At 40.8% G+C, this 27,606-nt stretch overlaps 2 protein-coding genes across 7 annotated transcripts; one reads left to right on the top strand and one right to left on the bottom strand.

Moving 5' to 3' along the window:
• Positions 1–453: 453 nt before the first annotated feature.
• On the bottom strand, positions 454–5,792 carry RMI1 (RecQ mediated genome instability 1). Of its 2 annotated transcripts, none has more exons than XM_082302034.1 (2): positions 5,659–5,792; positions 454–3,253 (listed from the first exon to the last, which is right to left on the bottom strand). In XM_082302034.1, exon 2 carries the CDS (start codon positions 3,223–3,225, stop codon positions 1,342–1,344), a length of 1,884 nt encoding a protein of 627 aa, XP_082158160.1. In that variant the 5' UTR covers positions 3,226–3,253; positions 5,659–5,792; the 3' UTR covers positions 454–1,341. The 2 variants fall into 2 exon arrangements, with proteins under 2 accessions (XP_082158160.1, XP_082158161.1); XM_082302035.1 differs by lacking the exon at positions 5,659–5,792 and adding an exon at positions 5,395–5,504.
• Positions 5,793–5,816: 24 nt separating this feature from the next.
• HNRNPK (heterogeneous nuclear ribonucleoprotein K) lies at positions 5,817–27,277 on the top strand. Of its 5 annotated transcripts, none has more exons than XM_082301424.1 (16): positions 5,817–5,945; positions 8,811–8,888; positions 8,993–9,072; positions 9,924–10,033; positions 11,441–11,497; positions 12,998–13,041; positions 13,927–13,999; positions 14,507–14,620; positions 15,516–15,644; positions 16,135–16,442; positions 16,774–16,828; positions 20,600–20,650; positions 24,475–24,496; positions 24,574–24,656; positions 25,117–25,286; positions 26,065–27,277. In XM_082301424.1, exons 3-16 carry the CDS (start codon positions 9,024–9,026, stop codon positions 26,096–26,098), a joined length of 1,299 nt encoding a protein of 432 aa, XP_082157550.1. In that variant the 5' UTR covers positions 5,817–5,945; positions 8,811–8,888; positions 8,993–9,023; the 3' UTR covers positions 26,099–27,277. The 5 variants fall into 5 exon arrangements, with proteins under 5 accessions (XP_082157550.1, XP_082157553.1, XP_082157552.1 ...); XM_082301427.1 differs by lacking the exon at positions 5,817–5,945 and adding an exon at positions 6,119–6,214 and having other exon boundaries at positions 9,936–10,033; positions 26,126–27,277; XM_082301426.1 differs by lacking the exon at positions 5,817–5,945 and adding an exon at positions 6,119–6,214 and having other exon boundaries at positions 9,936–10,033.
• Positions 27,278–27,606: the final 329 nt, after the last annotated feature.

Genomic DNA, 27,606 nt, shown 5'->3' with positions numbered 1-27,606 from the left:
CCTTGGAGTCTTGAAGCATGCTTCTCAAATTGGGATTGAACAGTAAGGCTATACTGACAATCTGTCACAGCAAATCTCAGTAGCCTAACAGACATTGTTTGAAGAAAGAAAAGGTTTTGAAAAAAGATACTGACAGGTCAATTAAAAAAAATCCCTCTCCTAGCCACCAATTTTACATGCTTTGCAAACACTACCAACAGTGGGCAGACAGCTCCTGTCATTGGTTCCCCTACTCCTGCCAGAATATTAATTATTCTGAATTCACAGGGAAACAACCCAACTCAAACCAATCAACCAAAGGAAAAAAACAAACAAAAAAACTCCAAAAAAAATAAGAGAAGGGAAAAGGACGGGAAGAAGAAAAAAGAAGAACAAAAAACTTAATCAAATAATTTCTCATACTCTATACACCCAGCAAAATACATACTTTTATTTCAAAGTGACTAAGCAGCATCCACCAAAATTTAAATGAAAATGTTATCATTTTAGTAGAAGAAATTTTAAAAAATCAATCAAAATTAAGACGAACATTAAACATATACTATACAACATATGTGCAGCACAAGTATTTGACTACTGTGTAAAAAGGTCAGTCAAGTAACCGTAGGAGTTAATGAATGAGTTTGTCTCTAGTTTCAAAACTATTAGCAATGATTAACATTTACATAACAAAAAAAAAAATAGAATCCCCATATAATAATTTTCTGCTAATAAAGATTTTTAAACACTTGGCCTTCTTTTTAATTATTTCTAAAAATATAAGGGTTTTTTTATCTCCTTTTTCTATAGGATTAGATTTTTTTTCCTCACACCAGAACCTTTAGAAGACAATCTTTCATTTCTCTATACTTTACGTTCTTGCACAGTGAATATAGATTTGAGTCTTCAGATTGGCATAGTCAGAAGGGACCGTATTTAAACTGTAATTTGTTATTTAAGTTTATTCAACTGATTTTCTCCAAGAAAAAACTGAGTCTCCTGTACCTTTCTTTTAAAAATCAGGTAAGTACTTGAAAAAGTAAAATAACAAGATGGTTTGTTCATTGTTATACATTTCCTGACAAATTCTGCCACTCAGCATTACCAGTCTAGAACACACAGGACAGGATTTTGCAGACTGAAAAATTAAAGACAGAAATATTTGAAATCTTATTCCAATACTGTCACCATAAAAAACAAACTGCCCAGTTTTGCTCCAACAAGTAATCTCCTTGTCTCACTTTTACATTATAACTCCTGATAAAGACACAACACTTAACTTTAAAATTTAACTTTCTAGAGTCCTTCAAGGGAAATCTGACTTAAACATTTCCTAATTTATAGTCTGCAAGTTTGCACACTTTATTTATTCAAACGTTTCTTCAATTGTTCTAGATGTGAAGCATCAGTATCCTGGAGAATTAATACAGTAGCTTTAGACTGAAATGGATTAAACTCAATAGTCATCAAACAACAGAGATCTATCAGCTGTTTTTGACATTTTTCTAAACCATCCTTAAGTTTTAGACGTAAAGCTGGATCCTTTTTCAGCCTATTCATTTCGGGCACTGAAAAGCCAATCAAACTTGTTAGAATATCATCAGCAAAATCTACTTCAAGATAAGCAGAGCCATCAGAAATTTTTGCCTTTATACCCCAGGATCCATTGCTTTTTGTGAGGTTTCCGGTGAGAGTGACAATAAAACATTTAACTTTCAGAATTGTAACAGTTTCTGGTTTTTTTGCAAGGAGAAGGGAAATATATGTGAAAGGTGGAGAATTTAAATCTAAATGTGCCTCTACTGTCTTGCAAGGAAAGATCTGTGAATCACGTTTCTGCTGATCTCCTTCCGGATCCATTTTTAAGGAACATACAGGATTATCATTTAATACCCTGCTGTCAGAAGTGAGCTGCTGTTTACATCTGCTCTCATCTAGGTCTGTATAATTCTGCCCTTCCTCAGGAGGATTTTCCAAAGAAAAATCTGATGAACTGCAGGTCTGACGTAAGCCCTTGTGCTGCAAAAACTTACTCATGCTATTTCCATCTTCATCAAATACCATTCTTCTCACGTTCTTTTCCTTGCTGATAGCTTCCCTGGGCTTATCTCTTTCATTCACATTGTGTTCTTCACCAGTGCGATTTAAAGATGAATTGCAGGACCTTCCAGATGTATGTGGAAGTCTGCCAGTAATTAAACCTATGTTTCTGTTCATGACCACTGGTGGCACTTCTTCTATCTCTCTTTGCATCTCTTCTTCCAGAAGAAAGTCATCTTCTAAAGGAAAGTCATTTAAAAAGTCATCAGCATATTCTGTGGGAGGTGAAACTTGTTCAGCTGAGTGAGGCAAAAGATTTCCAGATTTTTGTAGCAAAACATTTCCAGTGTGTGCAGTCAGTGAACCTGAGGCTGTATTAAAATTGTTGGTTCTACTATAGTATCCACTTTCTAAAGATGTTCGGTTGTTTAAAGTAAATTCATTCTTTTCATCAAGGCTGGCTAAAAGCTCTTCATCTGAAGGTCCAAGAGTTTGTTCTAATTCATCCACAGGCCTTGAAAAAATCTGTTCATGTCCAGCTTGTCCAACAGCATTAGGGTTCTCAGTTTCTCCAATTAATCTAGCAAGGACTCTTTCCTGACAATAATCCTCAAAAAGAGCATCAACTTCACCCCCCAACAGTTTCACATTTTCTGGTTTAAGCAGAAGAACTCCAAGACGATATGAAATATTGCCGTGTACAGTGATTTTTGTTCCAGGAGGAAGGTTACTGCAGAGAACAGGCACCGGTCGATACTCCATGCCCTGAATTTGATGTATGCCATCAGTTAGTTGTAGCATCAGCATCCGAGTAGGCTTTGCTTCCCAGGGCTTTTGAAATGCCTGAGTACTGGCTGTTACTTCTTCATTTACAGTGCTTTTCCCTCTTAGCTTCTGCAACTGAGAATATGCTGGCTGGCTAACATCAACCAGTGAATCAATCTGTATGGAGTAGAAGCCTGATAGCTCTCCTTTGGGAGTATCTAAGATACAGTTAGGCAAAATGGGATATTCCAAGTCTCTCAGATCAGTGAGAAGCCATTGCTCAAATACTTGCTTGTTAATCTGAGCTTGACTTAAGTTACTACCACTATTTTCTTCCTGGATCCAATTAATACATGCTTCCAGCCATGTCAAGGGAACTCTAACGTGCCATGTGGATGAAAGCCAGGTTTCCACTCTTGCTGCAATGCTAGATGTAGACATTTTCTTTTATGGCAAGAGACTGAATGCCCTATAATGGAATTCAAAAATCCATATTTAATCTTCTGACAAAAACTGAATTAGGACAAGTTTCATGCTCATATTATGTAAAAAAATTTAAATTAAAAACACTTCCACAGACAATAAAATTCACAGGGATTTCCAACATCTAACGTTTCAATCAGCATAAAAGGTATGTGCAATTATCAGCATAAAAAAGTATGTGAAAAATATAAGAAAAATATGGAGACTTACACAAGAAATCAAGCTTATTTTCTGTTGATTTAATTAGAAAAACGTAACTGAAATCCTTTTCTTATGGATGGAAAGTGAATGGGCAAAAAAACCCAAACCAAAACAGCAGTAGGTTTTTAAATATATTTCCTCTTTGTTTTTATGGTTTTCTTTCTGTGTGTGCTGCTGTAAACACCCAGATTACTTTAGAAACTGACTTGAGATGTTATTCTCCCACTTCACCAGCACTGTTAGGAACAGAAGTAAGAGGATCTATAGAACCAAGCTGTGGTCTATCAACACTTTTATCAGAGGGGTGACTCTCAGTCTGTGACTGAAAGCTTTGTACCGGACAAGAGAAAGCTGGTTTGAAACATTGTTATCTAGAAACCCAGTGCAGGACTTGGCTGCAATAGCACCAAGTCTTGGCAGCTATCATCTCAGGGACATCAGTGGCTAATAAACTCTAACTTCTTGTTAGTTTAGGAAGTAGCTGTGCACAGAGTAGAACAGACATATTTCAGTTGGAAGGGACTTTGAATAATCATCTAGTCCAACCACCTGACCACTTCAGGGCTGACCAAAAGTAAAAGCACATTACTAAGGATGTAGTCCAGATGCATCTTAAACACTAACAGATTTGGGGCATCAGCTACCCCTACAGGAAGCCTGTTCCAGTGTTCGATCATGATCTTAGAATAGAATCATTCAGGTTGGAAAAGGCTTCCGAGATCATTGAGTCCAACCTTTGACTGAACACCACCATGTACACTAGATTATGGCACCAAGGGCCATGTGCAGTCACTTCTTGAACAGTTCCAGGGGTGGTACTCCATTATCTCGCTGGGCAGCCTTTCAAGGCTTAAACACCCTTTCTGTGAAAAATTCCTGGTGTCCAACCTGACCCTCCCTTGTTACACCTTGAGGTCAGTCTCAGAGACTGACCCCCACCTTGCAACAATTTCCTTTCAAGTAGTTGTGGAGGGTGATAAGGTCTCCCCTGAGTCTCCGCTTCTCCAGCCCTGCTCACTCAGCCACTCCTAATACCACTTACTCTCTAGGCCTTTCACCAGCCTTGTTGTCCTTGGTAAAGAAATTATTCCTATTGTCAAGTCTGAACCTCCCCTAATACAGCTTTGAACCACTCCCGCATCTCCTGTCGCTGAATCCCAGGGAGAAGAGATCAGTACATCCCCCTCCACATCCCCCCTAAGGAAGCTGTACAGAGCAGTGAGGTCACCTCTCAGCTCAGCCTCCTTCTCTCCAAACTAGACAAATCCAGAGCCCTCAGCCGCTCCTCACGGGATGTGCCTTCCAGCCCTTCCACCAGCTCTGCCGTCCTTCTCTGGACCATTCAAGGACCTTCCCGTCCTTCTCAAACTCTGGGGCCCTGCACAGCACACAGGACTCAGGGTGAGGCCGCACCACGGCTGCATCCAGCAGGATGATCCCGATCCCAGCTGGTGCTGCCGTGTCTGATGCAGCCGGGATGGGGTTTGCCCTCCTGGCTGCCCGGGCACACACTGCTGACCCACACTGAGCTGCTGCCCACCAGCACCCCCAGATCCCTTGCTGCAGGGCTGCTCTCCACACACTCCTCTCCCAGCTTATCCTTGTGCCCAGCTTTCCTGCATCCCAGGGGCAGAATCTGTAATTGTTCTTGTTAACCTTCATGCCACTGATAATTACCCAGTGCTCCAATCTATATCCAGATCCCTTGGTATGGCTCTTGTCCATCGAGAGAGTCAGCAGCACCTCGCAGTCTGGTACCGCCCGCGCACTTGGTAACAGTGCATTCAACTCCTGCACCCATAACATTGTTACAAATATTGGAAAGATATTAGGTTGCCTAACTGTGCATGGATCATACTCAATCCCTTAGAAAGGGCGTCCGAGGATCACAGTCTCTCTACAGAACACAACGAAAACAAAACCTACCGTAAGAATATTTAAGAAACACCAGGTGTGGGTTTTGGGTTTTTGTCTGGTTTTCCCTTAAAGCCTGCCTCCGAGCTCTCCCCAAAAGATCCACCGCTCGGAAGATACCGCGTAGTTACTCAAACCAAGTAAAGCGACACCTTTCAGCAGGGGAGGCGAAGGGGATGAGGGAGGGAGGGAGGGAAGCAGAGGCGGGAGGAGGAGGAAGATGAGGACAGGCCGCACCTCGCAGCCCCCTCAGAGGGCCCGAAAGCTCCAACTCACCGAGGCGGGAGAGCGGCCGTGGCAGAGCGGCCCCGGCTCCCGCCGGCCTGAGGGACGGAGCAGCGCCCGAGCCCGCGCTCCCCAAAAGCGCCGCGCGCACCCACCAGCCAATGGGAGGCGCGCGTCGAATCATCGCGAGAGTTTCGCCACAGCCGGCGCCGGGCTGCGCGCACAAGGCGGGGTTTTAGCGGCCGCCATTTTCTCGCCTCCCGGCCGCAGCCGCTCCCGCTTTCCTGGGGCGCCTCTCCGCTGCCCGCGCCGCTCGCAGCGCGGCTCTCGCCGCCCAGGTAGGAAAGGCCGGCCGGCCGCGGCGCGGGTCTTACGACGCCACCCTTTCTGCGGCCCCATCTCGTCCCTTCCCTCACGGAGGGCGGTGCGGATTGTGGCGCCGCCTCCTGTGCTGATGGGCAGCGGCCTCACCCAACGAAGCGGCGGCGGCGCCGGGCGGGGGGCGGTGGTGGGACCAATCGCGGGTGGCGCTGGTGGATGTGCGCGGCGGAGGCCGGGGCTGCTCCCCTTTCTCTCCCGTGCGCGGCGGGCCCGGCGGCGGGCTCAGGTACGCGCAGCCCGCGGCGCCGCGAGGCCGGGGTCGGCGGGGCGGGGATGGGGGCGGGAGAAGGGCACAGGACGGTCCAAGCCTGGCCTGGGCCGGCAGAGCCGCCTCCGTACCCCGCTCGGCGACGCTGAGTGACACAGCGGTGCGAAAGGGCCTGTGTCTCCTGTCGTGGGGCCTTAACCGCCAAGGGCTGCCGTGGCCCCAAGGCTTCCGTGGGGTCCCGAGGCGTTGGCGGTGGGACGGGGAGAGCGCTGCGTGGAGGACACCAATGTGTCGCCGCCTCGGCTGTTGAGGGCCCTCACACGGCCACTGTCCCCGTTGTCCCACAGGAACAGCGCGGGTTCCGCAGCGCCAGCGGGTGCGCTCCAAGGGCGGGGACGCGGCGGCCGCCGCCGCCTTCCGGCGCCCGCCCGTGGTAACTGCCCGGGGCGAGCTGTTCTTGAGGATTATGGCGGGCGCAGGGAGGACGCTCCGGGCCGCGGCCTGCGCGGAAGCAGCTGCAGAGCCCGATGGGGGAGCGGACGCTCCGCATCTCGGCCGCGCCGCTTTCGGGGTCGGGCGGAGTGCCCGTGGTGCTGGGGCTGCCCTGCTCTGCCCGCTGCGACGGGCTTCGAGCCGCCGGGCGCCTCCTTTTGTCCGCCCGGGCAGAGCCGGGTAACACTCCCTGCGGCCGCGTGGTGGTGGCGGCGGCCCTTCCGCTCCCGGCTCCGCCTCGCAGCGGGCGGGCGGGCGCCATTTCGGAGGGCGCCATTTCTGTCGCTGCGTGGGGTTTCCGCTGCGCCGCCGCTCTCGCCCCTGTCCCCGCGTCGCTGGGCGGGCGGCTGGAGACGCGGGGAGGGAGGGGGAGGGAGAGGCAGGCGACAAGTGTCGCTGCGCCCTGGAGGCGCTCCGGCGTTCCTCAGCTCGTAGCTCTGGTCGGCGGTCCCGCCTCTCGCGTCCGGTTTAGCCCTTCGGTGTTCATAAGAAACCTGACTTTATTAGCGAGAGGAAAGCTAATGTATTTACAAACAATTTGGTGGGTGAAGGTATGGGTGTTAACGTCTTTGAAATGGACCTTGATGTCTCTAGTGACTTTGGGCAGTAGGTTTATGGCAGAGCCAACACAGCTTGGCTCCTGAAACAGACAAGGGTCTGCAGAAGACAGAACTTTGGGGTAGAATAGGAGGTTCAAGGGGAGAATATGTGGAAGGCGTTTCGGGAACGCTGTACCTCAGTCAGTGGGGAAAGGAAAAGGGCAACATGCGGCCGGGAGTTTAGGATAGAAGGAGGCTGCGCCCTCCGAAACCGAGAGAGAGCGAACCCCTTTGGCGTGTGCCCCAGTGGACTCTCTCCCTTTATTCGAATAAAGTTGAAGGACTCTTCTGTCTCCTTTTTGGACATAAACCCCTGGCATTTGTGGATTTTCCTGACATTAGTAATGTGAATGTCCTCGATTTACCTAGCTGAGCGAGGTTACTGAGAACACATGACGTATGGGGGAGGTTTGACTAGGGGAGACTAAGCCGTGAATTGTAACTGGTAACAGTTCGCTCCCCGCTGCCCTAAAGTTCTTGGGATAGTTGGAAATAGATTACCCGGGGTCTGAAAAGGCTACTACACTGTGTCTGGTTTTTCCTTACTGACCATCCGCATTATATTGCAATTTTGGCAATGTCTGCCTGAGATCCCGCTGTTACTGAGCTTGTGCATGCCTGCTAGCCCACTTCAAGTGCCTGGAAATACCAGCTTGTGCTTGGAAGGCAGTCCCTGCTCTTAGCCGGTAGAAGCAGGACAGTTACATAGCTGAGAGTGCGTTTAATAAGTTGGAATCCACTTCTGCCCCATCCGCCTCCCCCGGTTGTGGATACCCATGAGTGCCTTCTATTCGTTGAGGCAATGGAAATTAATGCAGTGCAAGGGGAAATAACGTGATTGTTTGGCCGTGTTTGTAAATCACATTTTTAATGATAGTAAGTTGCAAAATTGTTTCTTTTGTTAGCACTTCCCGCTAATGTGACTTAGTAGCTAAAATCAGGTTGCAATCTGTTTCAGAAAATGGTACTGAAGTTCAGCTGCTTTTGGAGGTATTGGGTGTGTGTGCATGCAGTGGATTATATGTAACCACAGAGGGTGGTATTTTTAAAAAGAGGTTATTTTAGAGTAGCTGGAAGTTGTAATTTTTATTTTATTCATCAATTGTAGTTGGGAGGAAGGCATGTTCAGATGCCTGCTAGTACGTTGATAGAGAATTTATAGAACAAATGCTGACAAGTACCCTAGCAGGACTTTTTATTAAGTTTGTGTTGACCTAGACAGCAGGACTAGGTTCTGGTGTAGTGTCCTTTAAAAAGTGAAACCAAGGCACATACCATATAATGCTGAGATTATGTAGTTACTTAAAACTAATGTGTCCCCAAAAACTGTAACTCAGACATTAAGAGTGTTATGTAAGTGAACAGATTTGACCTTTATCTTCTCTTGGCTTGGCTATGCTTTTTCCTTTTATAAAGAAAAAATTCACAGCAATAGGTTAGGTCAAACCTTTGGTTTCTGGCTGTAGTGAGAATCAGAGCTGTTATCTGGGGAGACTCACATCTGATATATGCTGTTTTTATAGGCTCTTGAAGCAATAGGCTGTTGGATTTTGATCCCGCCCAGAATACTTGAGTTTTTGTCTCAAGGATATATAATAGTGGTAAGTTCTAGCAGCAGGCATTTATTTTTGTTATTTTTTTCACTTTAGCATGATTTACAGTTTGTCTTTTGACAGAAAAATGTACTGTCTTTATTTTTCAACAGGTTTTGCTTGTCCACATAAGAAAAAAAGGCAATGGAGACTGAACAACAGGAGGAGACCTTTACCAACACAGAGACAAATGGTAAATTTTTTAAAGGACTATTCCTTTTTTAGAAAGAGCCTCTTAAAAATTTCAGTATTTCAAAGAATTTTGTGATTATTTAACTTTACCATATGTTTGCATCAGCAATAATTTTGTGTTCTGCATTAAATATCAGTTTTAATTAGTGTGTCATTACACATGCTTTTGATGTATAAACACAATCTTTCTGTTAGCATCTTTTAGGTATGAGAACTGAAAGTTGTGACTAAATGCTGAAAAATAACTGTATGGAGAATGTGAATGTGTATGAATGTTATAGGGCATATATGTTAATTTCATTTTGTTCATTGTAGCTGTTACATGCAGGAGTACGACTATGTGAAATATTGCTAAAGAGCTTCATGCAAAATTTCTTGGGAATAATTACCAGGGAAGTTAGGGCATTACTGTTGTTGATTCGTGCCAATTTTTCCTAAACAGCATCTGAAGTGCTACTTTACTATTATTCCACCAATATTTCAGTGTTGGACAAACTGCATTTGAGCTTTATGCTTGAAAGGTTTTCCCCAATTGTAAATTATAAATAAATACTAAGTGGGTGATGCTGCACTCCTTTAGACAGTGTCATGAATTTCTTACTGTCTGGGTGCAACATTCTCATTTAAGCCACAGTTCATAGATTTTTAAATGCATTTTCAGTTGTTAGTCTGTAAGAAAGCTGTTGAAGTGAAGACTTGTTTCTGTGCAGTAGGTGCTCAGAATTGACTTCTGTAATTAGTTTTGTGCTAATAGGAAAGAATGTATTAATAGTACAGAGCATAAATTTGGCACATGTTCCATTTTATTTTGACTTCGAAAGTTAAATAAATGTTTATGTTTCCCCCCTATGGACCTCTCTACAGGCAAACGTCCTGCAGAAGATATGGAGGAAGAGCAGGCCTTCAAAAGATCTCGGAATACTGATGAGATGGTTGAATTGCGCATCTTGCTTCAGAGCAAAGTATGCTTTTTCATTTTTACTGGGTTTGTGTGTAGCATTGTTCAAGATGGTGGTGACAAAGTGTATGTTGGGATATAAGTGTGGAGAGATTGTGCTTTTTTTTAAATGAGATAACTTACTAGAATAATTTTCAGTATGTAAGAATGGTAGTTGCAGGTATATTGCAATGGAATTGTCCCTGGGGTTCTCTTAAAAGGGTAGAACCCTATGGATCAATACAGGGTTTTTTTAGAAGATACACTTGCTGAGAAGTAGAGCAATAAAGATTCTAAGCTATTTTTACATCTGAGTGGAAGGTAGCTATTTTGAGGGGAATGGCTGTATCTGAGTCTTTGGAAAAGAATTAGTTTATAGAGGGTTATAAAGTAGTGATCTTAAATATGTGAGAGGAGAACTTAGGATTTTAGTAACTCTCCCAAATAGATCTACTAAACTTGTTCAACTGTATTAACAGGGGGAAGTGTAGGAGTAGTGCTTCAGGGATTGCAGTGATTTTGTTGACAAATGTAAATAGTTAAACTTGCTATATATGAATTTCCTCTGGTGTTTCCAGTTGCTACAGGTTATTTATACTTTCTGAAGTATCTATCTTTTGTATTGGTGTGAAAGAATGTTGCCTTAACTCTGTGTGGTATTTCTGACCAACCGTCAAGTTACATGGAGTACCATGAAATGTTTTGCGTGCTGCTAGCATAATGTATGATGTGTGTTATAAAAGCAATACTTTCCATGCAATCCTTGAAAGAACCTGGTAAAAATGTAGTTTTGCAATTACTGTTTTTTACTATTTGTCAGTTTATTCCTGTTGATGTGGGTGGCTTGAAGTAAATTGGTGGCTGTTAACATTCATTTCAACCTTTGTCAGTTTATATTGCTCTGCAAAATTAGTTACTTTACAGAGGTGCAAAACAATATTAGCACTTGAAATTATCAAATGTTTGGAGTACAAAAGTGGCATCTGTAAACATACTGCATAATGCATAAGTATGCAGTATAAGGGGGAAAAATATATATAGTATATATAAGGGGGAAAAAAATCTGATCTGAGAAATTGAGGAAATAATCGACCTACATTATATTAATTTAGTATGGGGTTTTTTTAATAGATCTAGTCTTGAGGAGTTCAATATGGGCAGAATTGCCTGGAAACTTCTGTTTGGAATTGAAATATTAGTGGCAATGCTGAGTTACCTTTCTCCTGTGTTCAGTGGTAGTAAGAGCTTTTAGTAATTTTTTTTTAATGTGGACAAAATTTTAGTTGGTTTCAATTTGATTTGAACCTTTCCAAAGAAGTGCCTGCCCCCACCTCTTGGGCCAGCAAAAATAGATCTACTGCTGTTAGTCTTGAGTTCAAAAACTTAGTCTGTGCGGTGTTGTCATAACATAACTTCTAAAACTATTTTCCAGAATGCTGGAGCAGTGATTGGAAAAGGTGGCAAAAACATTAAAGCACTTCGTACAGACGTGAGTATATATGAGTTTGAACTAATTTAACACCACTTCTTTCAGAGCACTACATCGAAAACTTGATTGCGTGCATTTCTAGAAATGGGAGCAATTCAACTCTATAGACATCCAAGTTACAAGCCATTTGTATTGATTGTCAGAGTAGATAACTTAGTTCTTCAATTTCTATTTTAATTAAAACCCAGCTTGATGCATGGGGAGGAGAGGTTTATATTAAATCCCTTCACTTTTTATAGGATTCTGCCAAATTACACACTTCAAGCGAGTTACCATGCTAATTAAAAATATTGACAAAGCTTAAACCCCTTAATAGTACCATTCCCCATAGGTGTGAATCAATTATAGTACTGCTGAAGCCCTTGCAGGTGGCTGGCTTAACCCAGTGATTAGAGGAATTCTTTAACTTTCTTTAAAAAAGAAAAACTAAATCATCCATCTGTTCCCTAACAGCTTGCACATGAAGCACAGAAGCATTAATGTTAAGGTTTCTTGCTTTAAATGTAGGTATGAAACACTGAAAGAACATTCCATTCTGTTGGAAGCATTTTTAAGTGGTCACGACTTAATGCCCATTCACGTTTTACAGGGGGTCGACTCTGGTGATTAGACACACGCTTAGCGTTAACATTGTGTATTTATAAAACCTGGCAACGCTTCTTAAATTCCATTTGTTTACACTCCTGTACTTAACATCAGCTACAATTTCAGCGTTTTTTCCGATCAAGACTCTGTTCAGCACAAGATTTGACAATATATCATTACAAATCAGTTCCAGCTAAGTTCATAAACTACCGCAGCTATAGTTGAGATTTTAGTTGAAATGGTCAGGAACCATACATATGCTCACTAACTTTGGCAGCTAGTTGTTCCTTTTTTTTTTTTTTAGGGTTTTTTTTTACCAAGTTTTTTTTGGTTGGTTTTCCTTTTCATTTGGTTTTTTGAGTAAATCGGTACGTCACCTAAATCCAGATAATTTAGATTGGTCTGGAACACGAACTTTCCCAATTTGCCCACGGTTCTAGTACTATCAGTCTTGACAGGTTTTGTGTCTACCCTCATGAGCCAGCCTGCTACTGAAGCATCATTTGTTAAAAGTAAAAAGTAGTCAGATCAAGTGACTCATTTTTAAAGTCCATACTGTTAGGCCACAGTCGGTGTAGCAATCCGTTATTGTGTTAGTCTTCAGAACAACTTAAGCTTGTTTCATAATTGAGAGTAATGAGTATAGTTTGTATTAAATTAAAATTTATTGCTTTTCCCCCTTTTCCCTCTCCTTGTTTTTTTGGCCATATATCTCCGTTGCCCATGTACTGGATCGACTTGCCCCTGCGTTGCCCACCATGACGTTGGCCCATCCGCCCCTGAACGCCCATGTGAAAACCCTGGTTGGCTATGCCCAAAAATGTGCTCGTTGCCAAACGGGTACCATACTTGACAACTTCCGATTGAATACCCATGCCCAATGCCAACATCCACGAACGCCAATGACCAATGCAGTACAATGCCAGTGTTTCAGTCCCAGACAGCAGTGGCCCCGAGCGGTATGTCCCAACAGTTTATGCCTCACTGCCTGAATAGAAAGAGAGAAATGTATTTTATTACCTGCCTTTGATATAATTAAATAGTATCCCCTTATAGACGGTGTATTGTTTTTTTTCAAGTTTTCTGTCTTATTTTCCCCATTAAGTCCTTTTGTCACTGAACTTTTACGTGAGTTGCCCACCCAAACAATCCACTAATTTTATTTCAATGGAAGGAGCACAGCTTCAAGTGTTGCATATTTGCTGCATTGTAAATCAAATTGGTTCAAAATAGTCTCTCGCTCTGTCTTTGTGGCCCACCTTGCTCCCCTCAACATTGCCTGTTCATAATTATTTCTGATGAAATGCTAATTCCGGTTCGCTTTCCTTCACTTCTCATTTGTTTCGTCTTTTTTTGTCTTGCATTTGTATTTGTTTTATTGGAGAGCCCATTAGTAATCTGAGTTCATAACCTTATTCCAGATACAACGTTCACCACTTGCATATCCTCACTTTTAATATGAGAAGGTGTGCCAGTTCTACGAATGTAATAGCGAGGGTATCCTAATTAGTGGTGGCGGGGAACATGAATATTCACTTCTACTTTTCAGTTCTGCGTCAGTTTCTTGCCCACTTAATCTGAGCCCTTCCAAAAGCCCATTCTGTCTTTCTCTCTCTGCAAGACCTACCTAATCTTAAATTTCTCATGCATATATACTGGGCATAAACAAAGATGCATGTGTTGTAAATTGAGCAAACAGGTTTACTTTAAGTGGGGAATATTAAGTGTAAACTCTTCTTCATAGTAAATCTTGTTAACATTTTGTGTGTGATGATAGAAAAAATTTACTTCCGCTTTTTCTTTTCTACCTTCTCCATATTGTCTGGCATCGTGGCTTCCAACAGCATCTTGAGTATAAGTGCAGATATAGAGACAATTGGAGAAATCTTGAAGAAGATTATTCCTACTTTAGAAGAGGTATTTATCTTTAAATTTTTTTCTGCTTAGAATGAAAATACTAGCTTTTGAATGAGGTGGTTCTAGAATATTTACTACTTTTAAAATACAGGAAATTGGAAAAGTAAAAAATGCCAAAAACCTTTCAAAGAAGGGTTATGGCTGTCACGCTACATGTTGGCATTTTTTGGGTAGAGGGAAGAGTCTTGTCATTGTTTATTAAATTAACATTTTGAACAGCATTCCTCCTTTCCAGATAGTAAGTGTTGCACTGTTTGATACCTTCTTAAATCTTTGTAGCAAGTGGTGCAGTGTAATAATAAAGTAATATGAAAAATAGGGAAAACTGATACTTCACCTTGAGGTGAGGTGTTTAAATTGTGATTGTATCAGAAGAAATACAGGATTACAACTCAGCAATAAATTAAATCATACCATTGTGTTTGAAGAAAAATCTTAGAACTGCAAATATTTTGAATTTTTGTGATTAATCTTTATTTTTTTTCCCTATATGCATCTTATTTGCAGTATCAACACTACAAAGGCAGTGACTTCGACTGCGAACTTCGGCTTCTTATTCATCAGAGTTTGGCAGGAGGAATTATTGGTGTCAAGGGTGCCAAAATTAAAGAACTCAGAGAGGTACTTGCTTTCTGTTATTCTGAGATTCGATTTTGTTCAGTAGACAATGTTTTCTGTTCACAAGGGGCATATATAAGAATCTCCTGTGCAGTAATTCCTTCTGAACATTCTGCATACATGCTTTTGAAGTTCTGACATGGCACTGGGAGTTGCAACTTTCTTGCAGACCCTCACAAGTAATATTGGTGGCAGAGCCAGGACTTGGTTAAACATTTTTTGTGGTAGAGTTTTTAATAAACTGCTGCATAGTATAGAATTATTTGTGTAGTTGGACATGCAGAACAGTCTCGAATGAAAGCATCTCCACAGCAGATGTACTGTAAAAGGACTTGATGTTTAGTTTTGTATTTTTTAATTCTAACTCCCGGAAGACCATTGGTTTTTTTAAGTGAAAGATTAAGATTTTAAAAACTTAATGGTCCCTATGAGCTGAGAATACGTGGGTGAGTTTCTTGGTGTTGTGTTGAAGGCAATTTCAGGTTCAGGTATAAGACAATACCTGTTTGCATGGATTAAGAAAGGCAAGGTAACTAGACATAATCCTAGCAACATTGGTTTCTTACCATCCAGAGCTATTAATATGAAAGGCTAATACAGCCTGTAAGCTCACAATGGTTACATGGTCCTTTTTCTGTTACTTAATTAAGTGATGTGTTGTGGATGAGTCATAATTGAAATATGAGAAAATTGAACTTCTTTTCATGCAAAACTTATGTCAACAAGATATTTTAAAAATGTCATCTTCAAATTTCATGTGATAACTCAGGAGCAAGCATGCAGGTTTAAGTGGGTGGGAACTTAATTGTCTTTTGAATTTTTTTAAAATGCTTTAATGGTTTTATAAAGTTTTTTAAAATATATTTGATAATCTTGAACTTTTTTTTTTCTTTTGCAGAACACTCAGACCACCATTAAGCTCTTTCAAGAGTGTTGTCCTCATTCAACTGATAGAGTGGTGCTTATTGGTGGAAAACCTGATAGGGTTGTTGAGTGCATCAAGATTATCTTGGATCTTATCTCTGAGGTAATGTTTATTAAATTTATTTTATTCATTCATTGGCATTCATGAATGTTTTAGACATTAGTTGGATGAAAAATGATGTCTTACAGTTTCTAGTTTAAATTCAGTGCCTCCTACTTTCCTGACAGTAAAGTGATGGACAGTTACAAACCTTGGGAACTATTTCTGTTGTTAGAATTGGGGTACACCTTATGAGGGAGGAAGGCAATTTCTCGTACTAGTGGGCCATTATTTATGCTTTGCGTGTCATCAGAATGGAAAAATTCTGATTTTTGCAGAATTCTCAAAGTAAGGAAAGCAAAATTTATCTGCCACATATAAGTAGTTTTGCTGTCATAGTTAAGTTCACAGGAAACACATCAACATCTCCTTTCTTGGCAGCATTGTGAAATCAAGAGCATGTTCCAAATACATAAATGTCTTAGTTTAATTAAATATGCCAGTTGTAATAGAACTAATTGACTTGGGGAATTGTTTTGTTTGTTTGTATTAGTCTCCAATTAAAGGACGGGCCCAGCCTTACGATCCCAATTTCTATGATGAAACATACGACTATGGTGGCTTCACAATGATGTTTGATGATAGAAGGGGACGGCCAGTGGGCTTTCCGATGCGTGGAAGAGGGGGTTTTGATCGAATGCCCCCTGGTCGTGGCGGACGACCTATGCCTCCTTCAAGAAGAGATTATGATGATATGAGCCCTCGCAGAGGACCTCCACCGCCTCCACCAGGTCGTGGTGGTAGGGGTGGCAGCAGAGCTCGTAATCTTCCTCTTCCTCCTCCACCACCTCCTCGTGGCGGGTGAGTTGTTGCATAAATGCATTATACAAAAACTCACGTATATCTGAGTCATATTCATACTTTCAATGATTTTTCCACGTTTCCTTGTTGGTAGTGATTATGCAGGATTGAGCCTGTATTGGACAAGGGTAGTTTTGAAATTAACTGAAATTTAATTACCTGCTGTGCTGTAGTAAGTTGCCAGGACTATAGTAGTTCTGGAACTTCTGATATTGAGCACTGGGGTTGAGTAGTTTGCTATTATGTTACATATGAATCATGAATGTGAAAATTTAGAATAAACAAGCTAGCACATCACACAGCTAACATGCTGCTGCCTTTTTTGTTTCAGAGATCTGATGTCCTATGACCGAAGGGGCAGACCAGGAGACCGTTACGATGGCATGGTATGAGTCTAAAATTTGCCCTGTTATGTTCCCTAAGTGCAATTAGCATGCTGACCCTCCTGCTGCTGAACACATGCACATTCATGTGGGACATACATGGTTCTGATAGTAAAACCAAAATATTTTGTCCATACAAGTGGTCCTCCTGTGGATGAATATTTGAGGTGTAAATGGTACTCTGTTTTCTTTCTTTCCTCCCTGTGATCAAAAACAATTGAGAGAATTTGACTGTGCTTAGCCCTGTAGGTTTTCTTGCACTGGCAATCTTCCAGATGTTTTAAATTGGGATGACAGAAATAGCAATTGGTAGATTTTTCAGATAGAGAAAGCATGTCAGAACAAAATTCTCTGATGAGTTACACAAGCATTCTTAACACTAAACTTTGGAAAACATGAGCATAGATACAGTAATACAGATTATGGAACAGTATCTGAGAAGAGCTCTAGTTGATGGAAGGTGATAGGTCTTCTCAATCAATTCTTGTATATTTTCTGGTTTCTCTGAAGAAAATCTATTGTAATTCTGAATGTTTTGGAAGTAGAACCACTGCTAAGTTGGATCCTAAATCAGTTCTTTCTGGGAGGGAGATAGAAATCTCATAGTGTGTGTAAGCTTAAAACAAAGGATACGGATAGCCGCCTACGTTGCTTTCTAAGCTGTTGTGCCCCAGCAGCAATCTGCTGTTCTGAGAAAAGATTCCTCTTTCCTCAGAAGAAAATCCAGGAGGTTGTCCTGGTTTCAGCTGAGATAGTTACTTTATTCTCAGTAGCTGGTCCAGTGCTGTGTTTTGAATTCAGTATGACAGTAACATTGATAACATGCTGATGTTTTTGTTCCTATGTAGTATTTATCCTTAGTCAAGGACTTACTCAGTGTCTCATGCTCTGACAGTGAGTAGGTACACAAAAGAAGCTGGGAGGGATCATACTGAGTACAGGTGACCTGAAGTGGCCAAAGAGATACTCCACACCATAGAACATCATACCCAGTATATAAACTAGGGCAGTTACCCAGAAGGACGGTCCATAGGGGTTTGAGGATGGGGTCTGGGAGTGGTCAGCAAGTAGTGAGCAGTTGTATCATGTACCTTGGTTTTTTTTTTTTTTTCTTGTTTCGGGGAGGGGTAGTGGTTTCATTTTTTGTTGGGTTGGTTTGTTTCATTTTTTAACTTTTTCTCAGTTATTAAACTGTTCTTATTTCAAGCTATAAGTTTTACTTTTGATTGTTGTCCCAGTTCCACTGGGATTTGGGTGGGGGGGTGTAAGCAAGCAGCTGTGTAGTGCTTAGTTGCCAGCTGGTCTTAAACCACAACAGAGGTGGATCTCGATAGTAGCAGTCTTCTTGTCTCCTCTGGCTTTGTTTGGCACCTTCTGTAAGATGGCAGGTGACACTTTTTCTTTGTCTTCTAAATGAATGTAAAAAAGAAAAATGAAAAAGAGCGATTAAATGGGCTATGTAAATGGGCTTCACGTGTCCTCCTTGGAAGTAAGAGTTACTGGAACAACAAACTGCAAGAATGTCATGTGCTTATTAGAAATAATAAAAGGAAAGATTTGCAGTTACAAGTATTTACAGTTACAAAAAAAAGTGTTTCCCATGCTACTCTACATGCTAAGAAACTGGAAGAATGGAGAAGTACACCTCCAAAATTCCTTATCTATTTACATGTTTTCAGAGCTTAGGTTTTGTGTTCTTCTGTTTGTGGCTAATAAAGCCTGTGCTGGAGTACATAAACTGAGCACCCTGCCCTTCTTTGGGTATTTGGTTGAGTACAGTCTTACTTATCATGACTCTTGGGTAGTAGTGTGTTCTGGTTTTGTTCTATTTTTACTCCGCTCCAGCTAGAATAGAAAAGCCATTTTGACTTAGGTTAAGCCTGTCAGGTTGACCTTCACTTTGTTGACATGAGCTTCTACAAGCAAGTGGAGTAATTTCTGCTAGTTTGGTTTCTTTTATGGAAAAAAAAACAGTTTTATTTCCTTTTCATAGTGAAGCTACTCATTACTTTGGTTCCTTTGTGACCAAGTACTACAGCCTGGTTAGAGTGAGGACTATTTTCCAGCAAAGTATTTAATGTCTAGTTTTAGTTCATCATGATCCTAGTATCCTAAATTGTGTAAGCAGAAAGGAAGTCTTCACAATGAGTGTGATATCACAGCTTCCTGATCATACCCAAAGGTAAAGTCTTCCTGTGCTACCCTTTGTTTCAAATAGAAACTGTTCTGTAGCTAAAAATTTAAACTAAAGTAAACCAATATTATTGTGGCTTATGAACTAATGATGGGAAAAGCTGCTCTTAAGAGAGCAGAAGTGCTCTTTCACATGGATTCTGTCGTACATAGATGTACGACAAAGGCAACAAAGATGAACATCTGGAAAAATACTGGAAAAATTGAATGTACAGAAACAATTTTTTTGCCAGTTCTTTCTTGCTAAAGGCAGAAAGATTGAACACTTGAAGATTAGATGCTGAACTGTGTTTTTTCCTGAATTCCAGAGATATGACAGTTTTGACAGCCTTATAAAGGCTGATATGAGAAAAACCCATTTTGATTTTGAAAGATAGTTAAATTCCTCTTGGCCATACAGAGTAAATCACTTAAGATGATATTTCTCTGTTAGCCTGGCTTCAAGTTCTAGTATAAATATGTACTGCTGTTAAAATGCTCATTTGACTTATAATCTGTTCTGAAGCTTTTTCTCCAAAGTACAGACTTGTTTATCTGTAAATAGAAGTACATATTTTAGTGTGTAACTACTTTGGATCAAATCCTGTGGACCAAAAGGGCTATTGTGATCTGAAAAATCCTGAGGTTTCTGTATTTTTTAGCACCCTCATTCTCAGGGGCATGTAAAAAGTAGTAAAGGAAGAATGTATGACAACTGTGCTATGTATTCATGCATATACTGGAAGGAAGTAACAAAATTTCACTTTCCTAGGTCACTTTTAAAAACCAGAAAAACTTACAATAAAAGAATTTGACAGCAGTTAGGACTGCATACAGATTTTTTTATTAGATGTAAAAGTTAAGTTCTTTGCCTTATCCAGCCCATCTGTCATCTGGTGTCTGGTCTAGTATGGGGTAGTCACTACCACAAATTAATCTGCAGCATAAAGTAATATGTGTGTTAAGACACCCTGTTTCAGATACTCATTTTGCACAAATAAACATCAATTGCTGAAACTGTAAAATTCTGAATGAAAGAAATGCCATATATCATATGTTTTAAAAACATAATTAAGTTTCTGATATAGTTAGGCAGCAGTAGGTTGTTAAGTCTACTTACTGGCTAGATGAGGTATATGGATAGTGGAACATGAAAAGCAGCGTCCTTCCTGCTTAACCTGCTGTTGTCGTAATCACTTGCAGTTACTTCTTTCAAGCTTACTAAACCTTTTTTTTTAACAGATGGCAGAAATAAAAGATTGATAAAGTATTTTTACATGTAAAAATGTAAAAAGGTTTTCTAAAAGGAAAAAAGAAAAGCTTGTCTAAGTTTTGCCTTGCCATTAGTTTTCTGAGCTTCTTGGAGGAAAAATCTGCTAATACCACAAAAAGAAGAGGAAAACACGAGTTGCCCATTTAGAGTTGCCCCGAAATAAAATTTAAAGGCAGTGAGTCTTTAAAGTGGTCTAAATCACATAATTAAGATTTTGTTCCTAGTATAAAGGTTTCTTTGTACCACTGTGTATTGTATTTGGTTGCCAAGTTCCCTACGCGTCTGTATAACATGGACTTCCTTTCTTCCTCTTACGTTGCATCTGGAAGATGATGCAGTGTCATGTGGATGCCTGTGATGACATGCAGCCACCAGAGCTGGTGAGTGTTTTCAGCCTGTTTTTTGAAAACTGCTTTATTGAATGAGTTAAGTGATAAAGTGAACTTTTTAAGAGATCTCGAGTGTAGTCCATGGTAACTTGCACCTCTGAAGCCATCCTTCTGACTCCGAATTTAGTGGCAGACTTAGTAGTGTGTCCTTGGAAGGCAGGTAGTGTTAATAGAGATGTGGAATTATGCAGCATCATGGTAAAAATTGAGGAGTTTTTCTGTACCTCTTTTTGCCTCTTTTATACACTATTTTCATTTTGATAAATGGTAGCTTTCTCCATAACCGATGCACTGTAGATGCATGCATTTACAATTTATGTTTTGTGTTACTTTCATAATGTCGTGGGATTTTATTTCAAACAGCAAATATTTAAAGTAGCTTCTCACTTTTATTTGTGAATAAACTATATTTACCTATCAATCTGTTTGAAAATGTATCATTTGATCAGATAGGTTTTGGGAAGTTATCACAGAATCATAGAGTTGTTTTGGTTGGAAGTAACCTTAAAGATCATCTAGCTCCTAGACCAGGATGCTCAGGGTTCCATTGAACCTGGCTTTGAACACTTAGTGTAATTGGCCACCTACAGCTTTTCTGGGCAGCCTGTGCTAGTGTCTCACCACCCTCACAAGTAAAGAATTTCTTTCGAATACATAAACTAAACCAACCCTCTTTCAATTTAAAGCCATTGTCCCTTGTCCTTACTCTACATGCCTGTGTGAAAACTCCTCCAGCCTTCCTGTATGCTGCCTTCTGGTGCTGGAAGGTCACAATAAGGTCACCCTGAAGCCTTCTCTTCTCCAGGCTGAGCAATCCCAGCTCTCAGGCTTTCTTACAAGAGAGGTGCTACATCCTTCTAATAATCTTTGTGGTCCTCCCCTGGACTTGGTCCAGTAGGTCCATGCCCTTAATGTTGGGGGCCCCAGGGCTGGATGCAGTACTCAACGTTGGGGTCTCAAAGGAGTAGACCAGTGGGGCAGACTCACCCTCTGTGACCTTTTGATGCAGCACAGGACATGATGGCGACACTGGGCTGCAAGTGCACATTGCTGAGTCGTGTCCAGCCTCTCATCCACCAGCCCCCCCAAGTCCTTCTTGGCAGGGCTGCTCTCCGTATGTCCATCCCGCAGCCTCTGCTGATACTGGGGGTTGCATCAGCTCAGGTGCAGCACCTTGGTCTTGTTAAACTGAATGAGATTCCCATGGGGTCACTTCTTGAGCTTGTCCAGGTTCCTCTGAATGGGATCCATTCCTTCAGGTCTGCCAATAGTATGACTTCAGCTTGCAAACTTGCTGCAGGTGCACTTAATCTGTTTGTGTAATTGATGAAGAGGTTGAATAGCATTGATCCCAGTGAAGGCCCACCCCTGAAGACACCACTTAATGTTCATTGAAACTCTGAGCCATTGACACTGCCCTCTGGATGCACTACCCCTGTTCAATAAACAGTCTACCCAAGGAAACTATCCCTCTCCAATTTGGAGGGAAGGATGTGGGGACTGTGTCAAAGCCTTTACAGAAGTCCAGGTACATGGTATCTGTAGCCCTTCTCTTGTTCACCAATGTAGTCACTTCATTGTAGAAATCATAGAGTACATCAGGTGTTGGCAATGTCTTCAAGATGGCAAAATGCTGCCAAATTAATACTTTTGATTAATTAAAGTGAAATGTCAGTTCTTAGTTTATATACACAGCAACTGCAACCAAATTTTGTTGTTTTGTAGTCTGGGGAGGCAGATGTGATCAAGGAAAAGTTGTTTTTCTTTAAAATAAATTAGTCCAAAAAGGAATCCTATGGCAAATACCAACAGCAATATGTCTGTGTATGCAGTATACTATGTGATAAGCTTCTGAATTAAACCTTAAGCAGAGTCCTTCATTGTCTTGTATTTTGGACTCCACTGTGAGCTCTATTATGTTGTCTTACAATATGTATTGCTTAGTAACATGGTTAGCCTGTATGGGTTGCTTAGAGACAGAGGATAAGCTCAACACTTTGATCTGAATAGCTCCCATTTTGATGTAAAAGGAAAGATGGTAAGGAATATTTTTGGGAAAGTTGTTACATGTAACTTCTGTGAGCAGGTAATTGTGAGTGGTTGAAGTTGACTGGCTGCTAGGGGACCACCCAGCTGCTCTCACACCCCTTTCTTAGTAGATTGAGGGGAGAAAGTAACAAAAGTCCGTGGCTCATGATAAAGACAGGCAGATCACTTATTAATTACCATCATAGGCAAAACGGAGTTGGCTTGGGGTAGGTTTACTGCCACTTTGAGTAGCGTGGTAAGAAACATAAAAGCACCTTTACCCCACCTTTCACTTCTTCACAGACTCAACTTTCACTCCTTCATTCCCTACTCTTCTTCCTCTGCCGTGAATGGTGCAGGGGTGATAGGGAATGGCAGGTTCCAAGTCAGTTCATCACACTTGTCACTGCTCCTTCCTGCCTGCACTGTTCCCCTGCTCGCTCCAGTGTAGGGTCCCTTCCATGGGATGATACAGCTGTTTGTATACTGCTCAAATGATCTGTTTCCAGTGGGCTGCAGTTCTTAAGACTGTTCCAGTGTGAGTCACCTTCATAGGGTAAAGTCCTTCAGAAACAGACTGATTTGGGGTTGGTCCCCTCAGAGGCTGCAGGTGTCTGCCACGCATCTGTGCCTGTTTGGAATCTCCACAAAAGTGCAGCTTCCTTCGGGGTGTATCTACCTGCTCTCAGCATAGCATCCCTCAGTGGGTTAAGTGTAGTGATCTGCTCCAGTGTGGTTCTGTCAATGAGCTGCCAGGCTATCTCCATTCCAGTGCCTGGAGCCCTTTTTTCCTCCTTTTACACTCTTGCCAGTCAGTGCACATTGGTAATTTTTTACACTTTTCTGAAATATTATCACTGAGATGCCACCAGCTTTGCTGACAGTTTCAGCCTTAGGCAGCTTCCAGCCTCCTTTCACAGACCCCAGAAGTCTCTTCAGAAGTTCAATTTGAGAGAACCATGTAATTTATTCTCTGCTTCTGAAGGAAAGTATAAATATGGGGTCTTGCACACTGCAAACACATTAGATGAAACGAGAACTTGATATCAAATGCAAGTTTACAAATCCTAAAAATAAAAGGGCCAGGAGTGCTCGTTGCAGTGATTTGCGTTTGGTATATGGTGGTTTAAATATAACAGAAGTAACTCATGTTATGTTTGTTTATTCAGAAATGTAAAGGTTGTAGCATAGTCTGAATCAAGACACAAGCTGTAGAGCTTTGTTGGGTTTTTTTTCCAAAGGTATAGATGAAGTAGGGTGATTGACTGGGCATTCTTTTTGTCCCGGAACTGGAGACTCTCTTCAGCTGTATTGGTAATATGGCTCTACTTTGATCTTGTAATTTTAGTGTTTGTTTAGTACAGAGGTCACAATTAGATCAGCATCAAGAGCTGTCTCTGGGAAGCTGAAATAGTGAGACTGCCTTGGTAAGCTGGCATGGCTGAATCCTTTGTCATTTTAGGCATTTAGAGGTTTTGACAGGGCAGGATAAGAACCACAGAATATCTGGATGGGACCTACAAGATTCATCCCATCCAACTTGTGGTCCTGCACAAGATGGCCTCTGGTCCAAATGGACAGAGGTTAATGAGATCTACTCTCACCCACCCCTTTTGTTTCTGGTCTTCTCTCTTTGCCTCAGGATGCCCTTGATGGCACAACACTGTTGTATTTATATCAGGTTGAAGTGTTTGATTAAGTGGGCTCAAAGTTAACTGTATAATGCTTAAGACAAAAATGTGTTAATGAAACATGGCTATTCACTTCAATTTTTTTTTCTCTTACAGTTTGAGGGTGGCTCTGGTTATGGTAAGTGTTCATATAGAAACTTTGCATGTAGTTCATTATGTAGTTACTAAAGGGCTTGATGCATACACTTAAATCAGATTATTCTTACGCAGGGGGGCGTGGTTCATACGGAGATCTTGGTGGACCCATCATCACAACACAAGTAACGATTCCCAAAGATGTAAGTAAAGTTGACTTGCTTTCAACTCATGCTTTCTCTTAAGAAGAAAGTCACAGCCATTTCTCAGACTGTTTAAGTAAATCAGAAGTACTTGGAGTGTTTGATAAGTACTTCTAATACAAAACAGGTGTTCCTAAGTCACCAACAGTGTATTGTTTGACTGTTTGGTTTCTGTCTTCAGAGACACATTAAACAATTTTATTTGTGGCTAATACTCAGTAATTAGAGATGGTCCTTGTAACTTGGCGTTTTGCACATGAGAGCTGGTTCTCCCAGTTTTCTCTCTCCTGTGTTTATACAGTTAATATTGCAGGGGATATTTTTAGGCTATAAAGAAATAAGCTCCCATTGCAACACTTAAAACTGAATTTGTGGAAACTACTCAAATGCTGCTGTAATTGTCTAACATTTTAGAAAGACAGGTGTATCAGGAAATGAATGTTTTTGCTTTCTTCCCTAGTTGGCAGGATCTATTATTGGAAAGGGAGGCCAGAGAATCAAACAAATACGTCATGAATCAGGAGCTTCGATCAAAATTGATGAACCACTAGAAGGCTCAGAAGATCGGATAATAACTATTACAGGAACACAGGACCAGATACAAAATGCACAGTATTTGCTGCAGAACAGGCAAGTTAAAGCTTAATATTGTCCCTACTGTCAATTTTAAATTAACATGTATATTATAAAACTGCTCTCCTCTGTGAATCAGTTTTTTAAGAAGGCAGGTTTTAAGTAACTATTTGAATCTAACTTCTTCAGTGGTAGTTCTGCCTTGATTCTCTTCTGTTCTCCATTCTAATTAAAATGAAGACAGCCTCAAAACTAATCTTGCTGGAAGACATCTTAACCAAGCAGTCCTCTCCTTTGTCTGGTGAAAACTGCTGCAAAAAAACTACTTGTAATAAATTACATAGAGCCTGTAGAAAATATAGAAGATTTCAGTGGATGTTGGCCTAGTTCTGTGTGGAAGACTAGTGATTTTGTTGTTTTTAGATAACTAAATTGACAACAAATCACAGTCTGCCATATGGCACAGACCATGCCTCTACAGGACAAGTTGAAATCGATTTGGGGCTGTTACGCAGCATTTCACACCTTGCTGACAGTACTTTGCCTTTTCTGCCAAGTATTAACAGCTACAGATAGCATTTACTGTATTAACATTCTGGCTGCTAATAGCAGATTTTAATGTCTTAACTGGAATGTTTGGCTTTAGATTACTAATATTTAACTATGCCTGAAATATACTAATATAATTACTACCCATTGATAATTTAAAATTATTTACTTTTAAATGTGTTAGGAATTTGTAATTTTAATATGCTCTATGAATGTCATTATGAATGTTGATGCAAGATGTATGGTCCATCATTCTAATACATGCTTTTTTCTTTTTCTTTTATAGTGTGAAGCAGTATGCAGATGTTGAAGGATTCTAATGCAAGATTATTTTTTCTTTTTTATAGTGTGAAGCAGTATTCTGGAAAGTTTTTCTAAGACTAGTGAAGAACTGAAGGAGTCCTGCACCCCTTTTTTTTTTTATCTGCTTCTGTTTAAAAAGCCAACATTCCTCTGCTTCATAGGTGTTCTGCATTTGAGGTGTAGTGGAATCTTTGCTGTACACCAGATGTAATGTTTTAGTTCCTTACAAATACATGGGGGGGAAGGGCGCACGAGACTAACATTGAAATTTTGAAGCGGCAGAGAGAGTGAATTCTATTTTTGTTCATTGTTGGTGGTAAATTGTACTGTTTTTCTGTAATTGTTGTGAACACCCTGCTTTATGTACACTGTATCTTACTTTGAAAGGGGGAGAATATGGTAGGCCACATGTCCCTGACATTTGTTGAGAGCAGTGTGCAGAATGTAATGCTTTTTTGTAAGAAACATTTTAGGATTTTTAAATAAATTTAGTGAACCTATTCTTGGTGGTCATTTTTCTTCAGGTCTACATAAGATCGTAACTAAAATGTATGCACCTAGGTTTTGGTTTTTTTCCCATATAAATTAAAGTTGCTGTTAAGCTTGCTCTTCAGTTTCCTTGATATATAGGTGGAGTTATGTGGGGGTTTTTGACAAATTAAAAAAATCGTGTGAAAAAAATGACTGCTTTGCTGTTTGGGGAGGAAAAAAAAAGGTGAAAATATTCACTCAAATGTTGTGTAAAACTTGACATTTTTGCAAGTGTTTGGCCCTCTTTGCAATACATATATATATTGGTGACAGTATATAAATAAAATATTTTAAAACTTTGTGATGTCACTGAGTAAACAGTGGTAAAGTTCACCTGGTTTTAGACAGCTTGCTTAATGCAGATAACTGTTAGAAATGACAGTTGCTCTACCATTACTGAATAAATTATACCTGTTTCCTGAGCTTTTGTTTGTATGAGGTAGGAATTGCAAATTGGCAAATTGACGATACAACTATGTAACTTGTTTTTCATTGTATGCAACACTTCAACTTGTTTCCCAGATGTATGTTAAATTCCGTAAGAATTATTTGTGAAAAATTAAAAAAAAATATAAAGCCTCTGGATATCTCATGTAATACCTTGGCATTTGTATTTATAGTTAAAAGTTTTAATTTCACTTCCTGAATAAAAACAGATTTAAAAAGTGTAAAGGTGTGTGGCACATACAGCTATGGGTTCAGATTTAAGTGAGGATTCTCTTATGTTGGGTTTTTTTTTTTGATTGGTTGGTTTGTTGTCTTCCCCCCCCCCCCCCCCCCCCATGATCTGTGGTGCATGAACCTGGCCTTTTTAATGCAGCTACTCTATAAAATGGAATGGTAAAGGCGAGGAGCCCAAGACATGATGCATAAGGCTGTGGCTCCCTTGGCAGAGAATAGCGAATTCTGTACACAGTCAGAAATGCCATCCCTCTTTTGTCAGTGGGAAGGCAGCTGGCTTGGTAGACAGGGTACCTAAATTAGAGAAAACAGG

Source organism: Coloeus monedula (genome assembly GCF_965178545.1).
Source record: "Coloeus monedula genome assembly, chromosome: Z".
NCBI classification, from domain to species: domain Eukaryota; kingdom Metazoa; phylum Chordata; class Aves; order Passeriformes; family Corvidae; genus Coloeus; species Coloeus monedula.
Note: the sequence above shows the minus strand (reverse complement) of the source record. Positions and strands in the feature narration are given on the sequence as shown.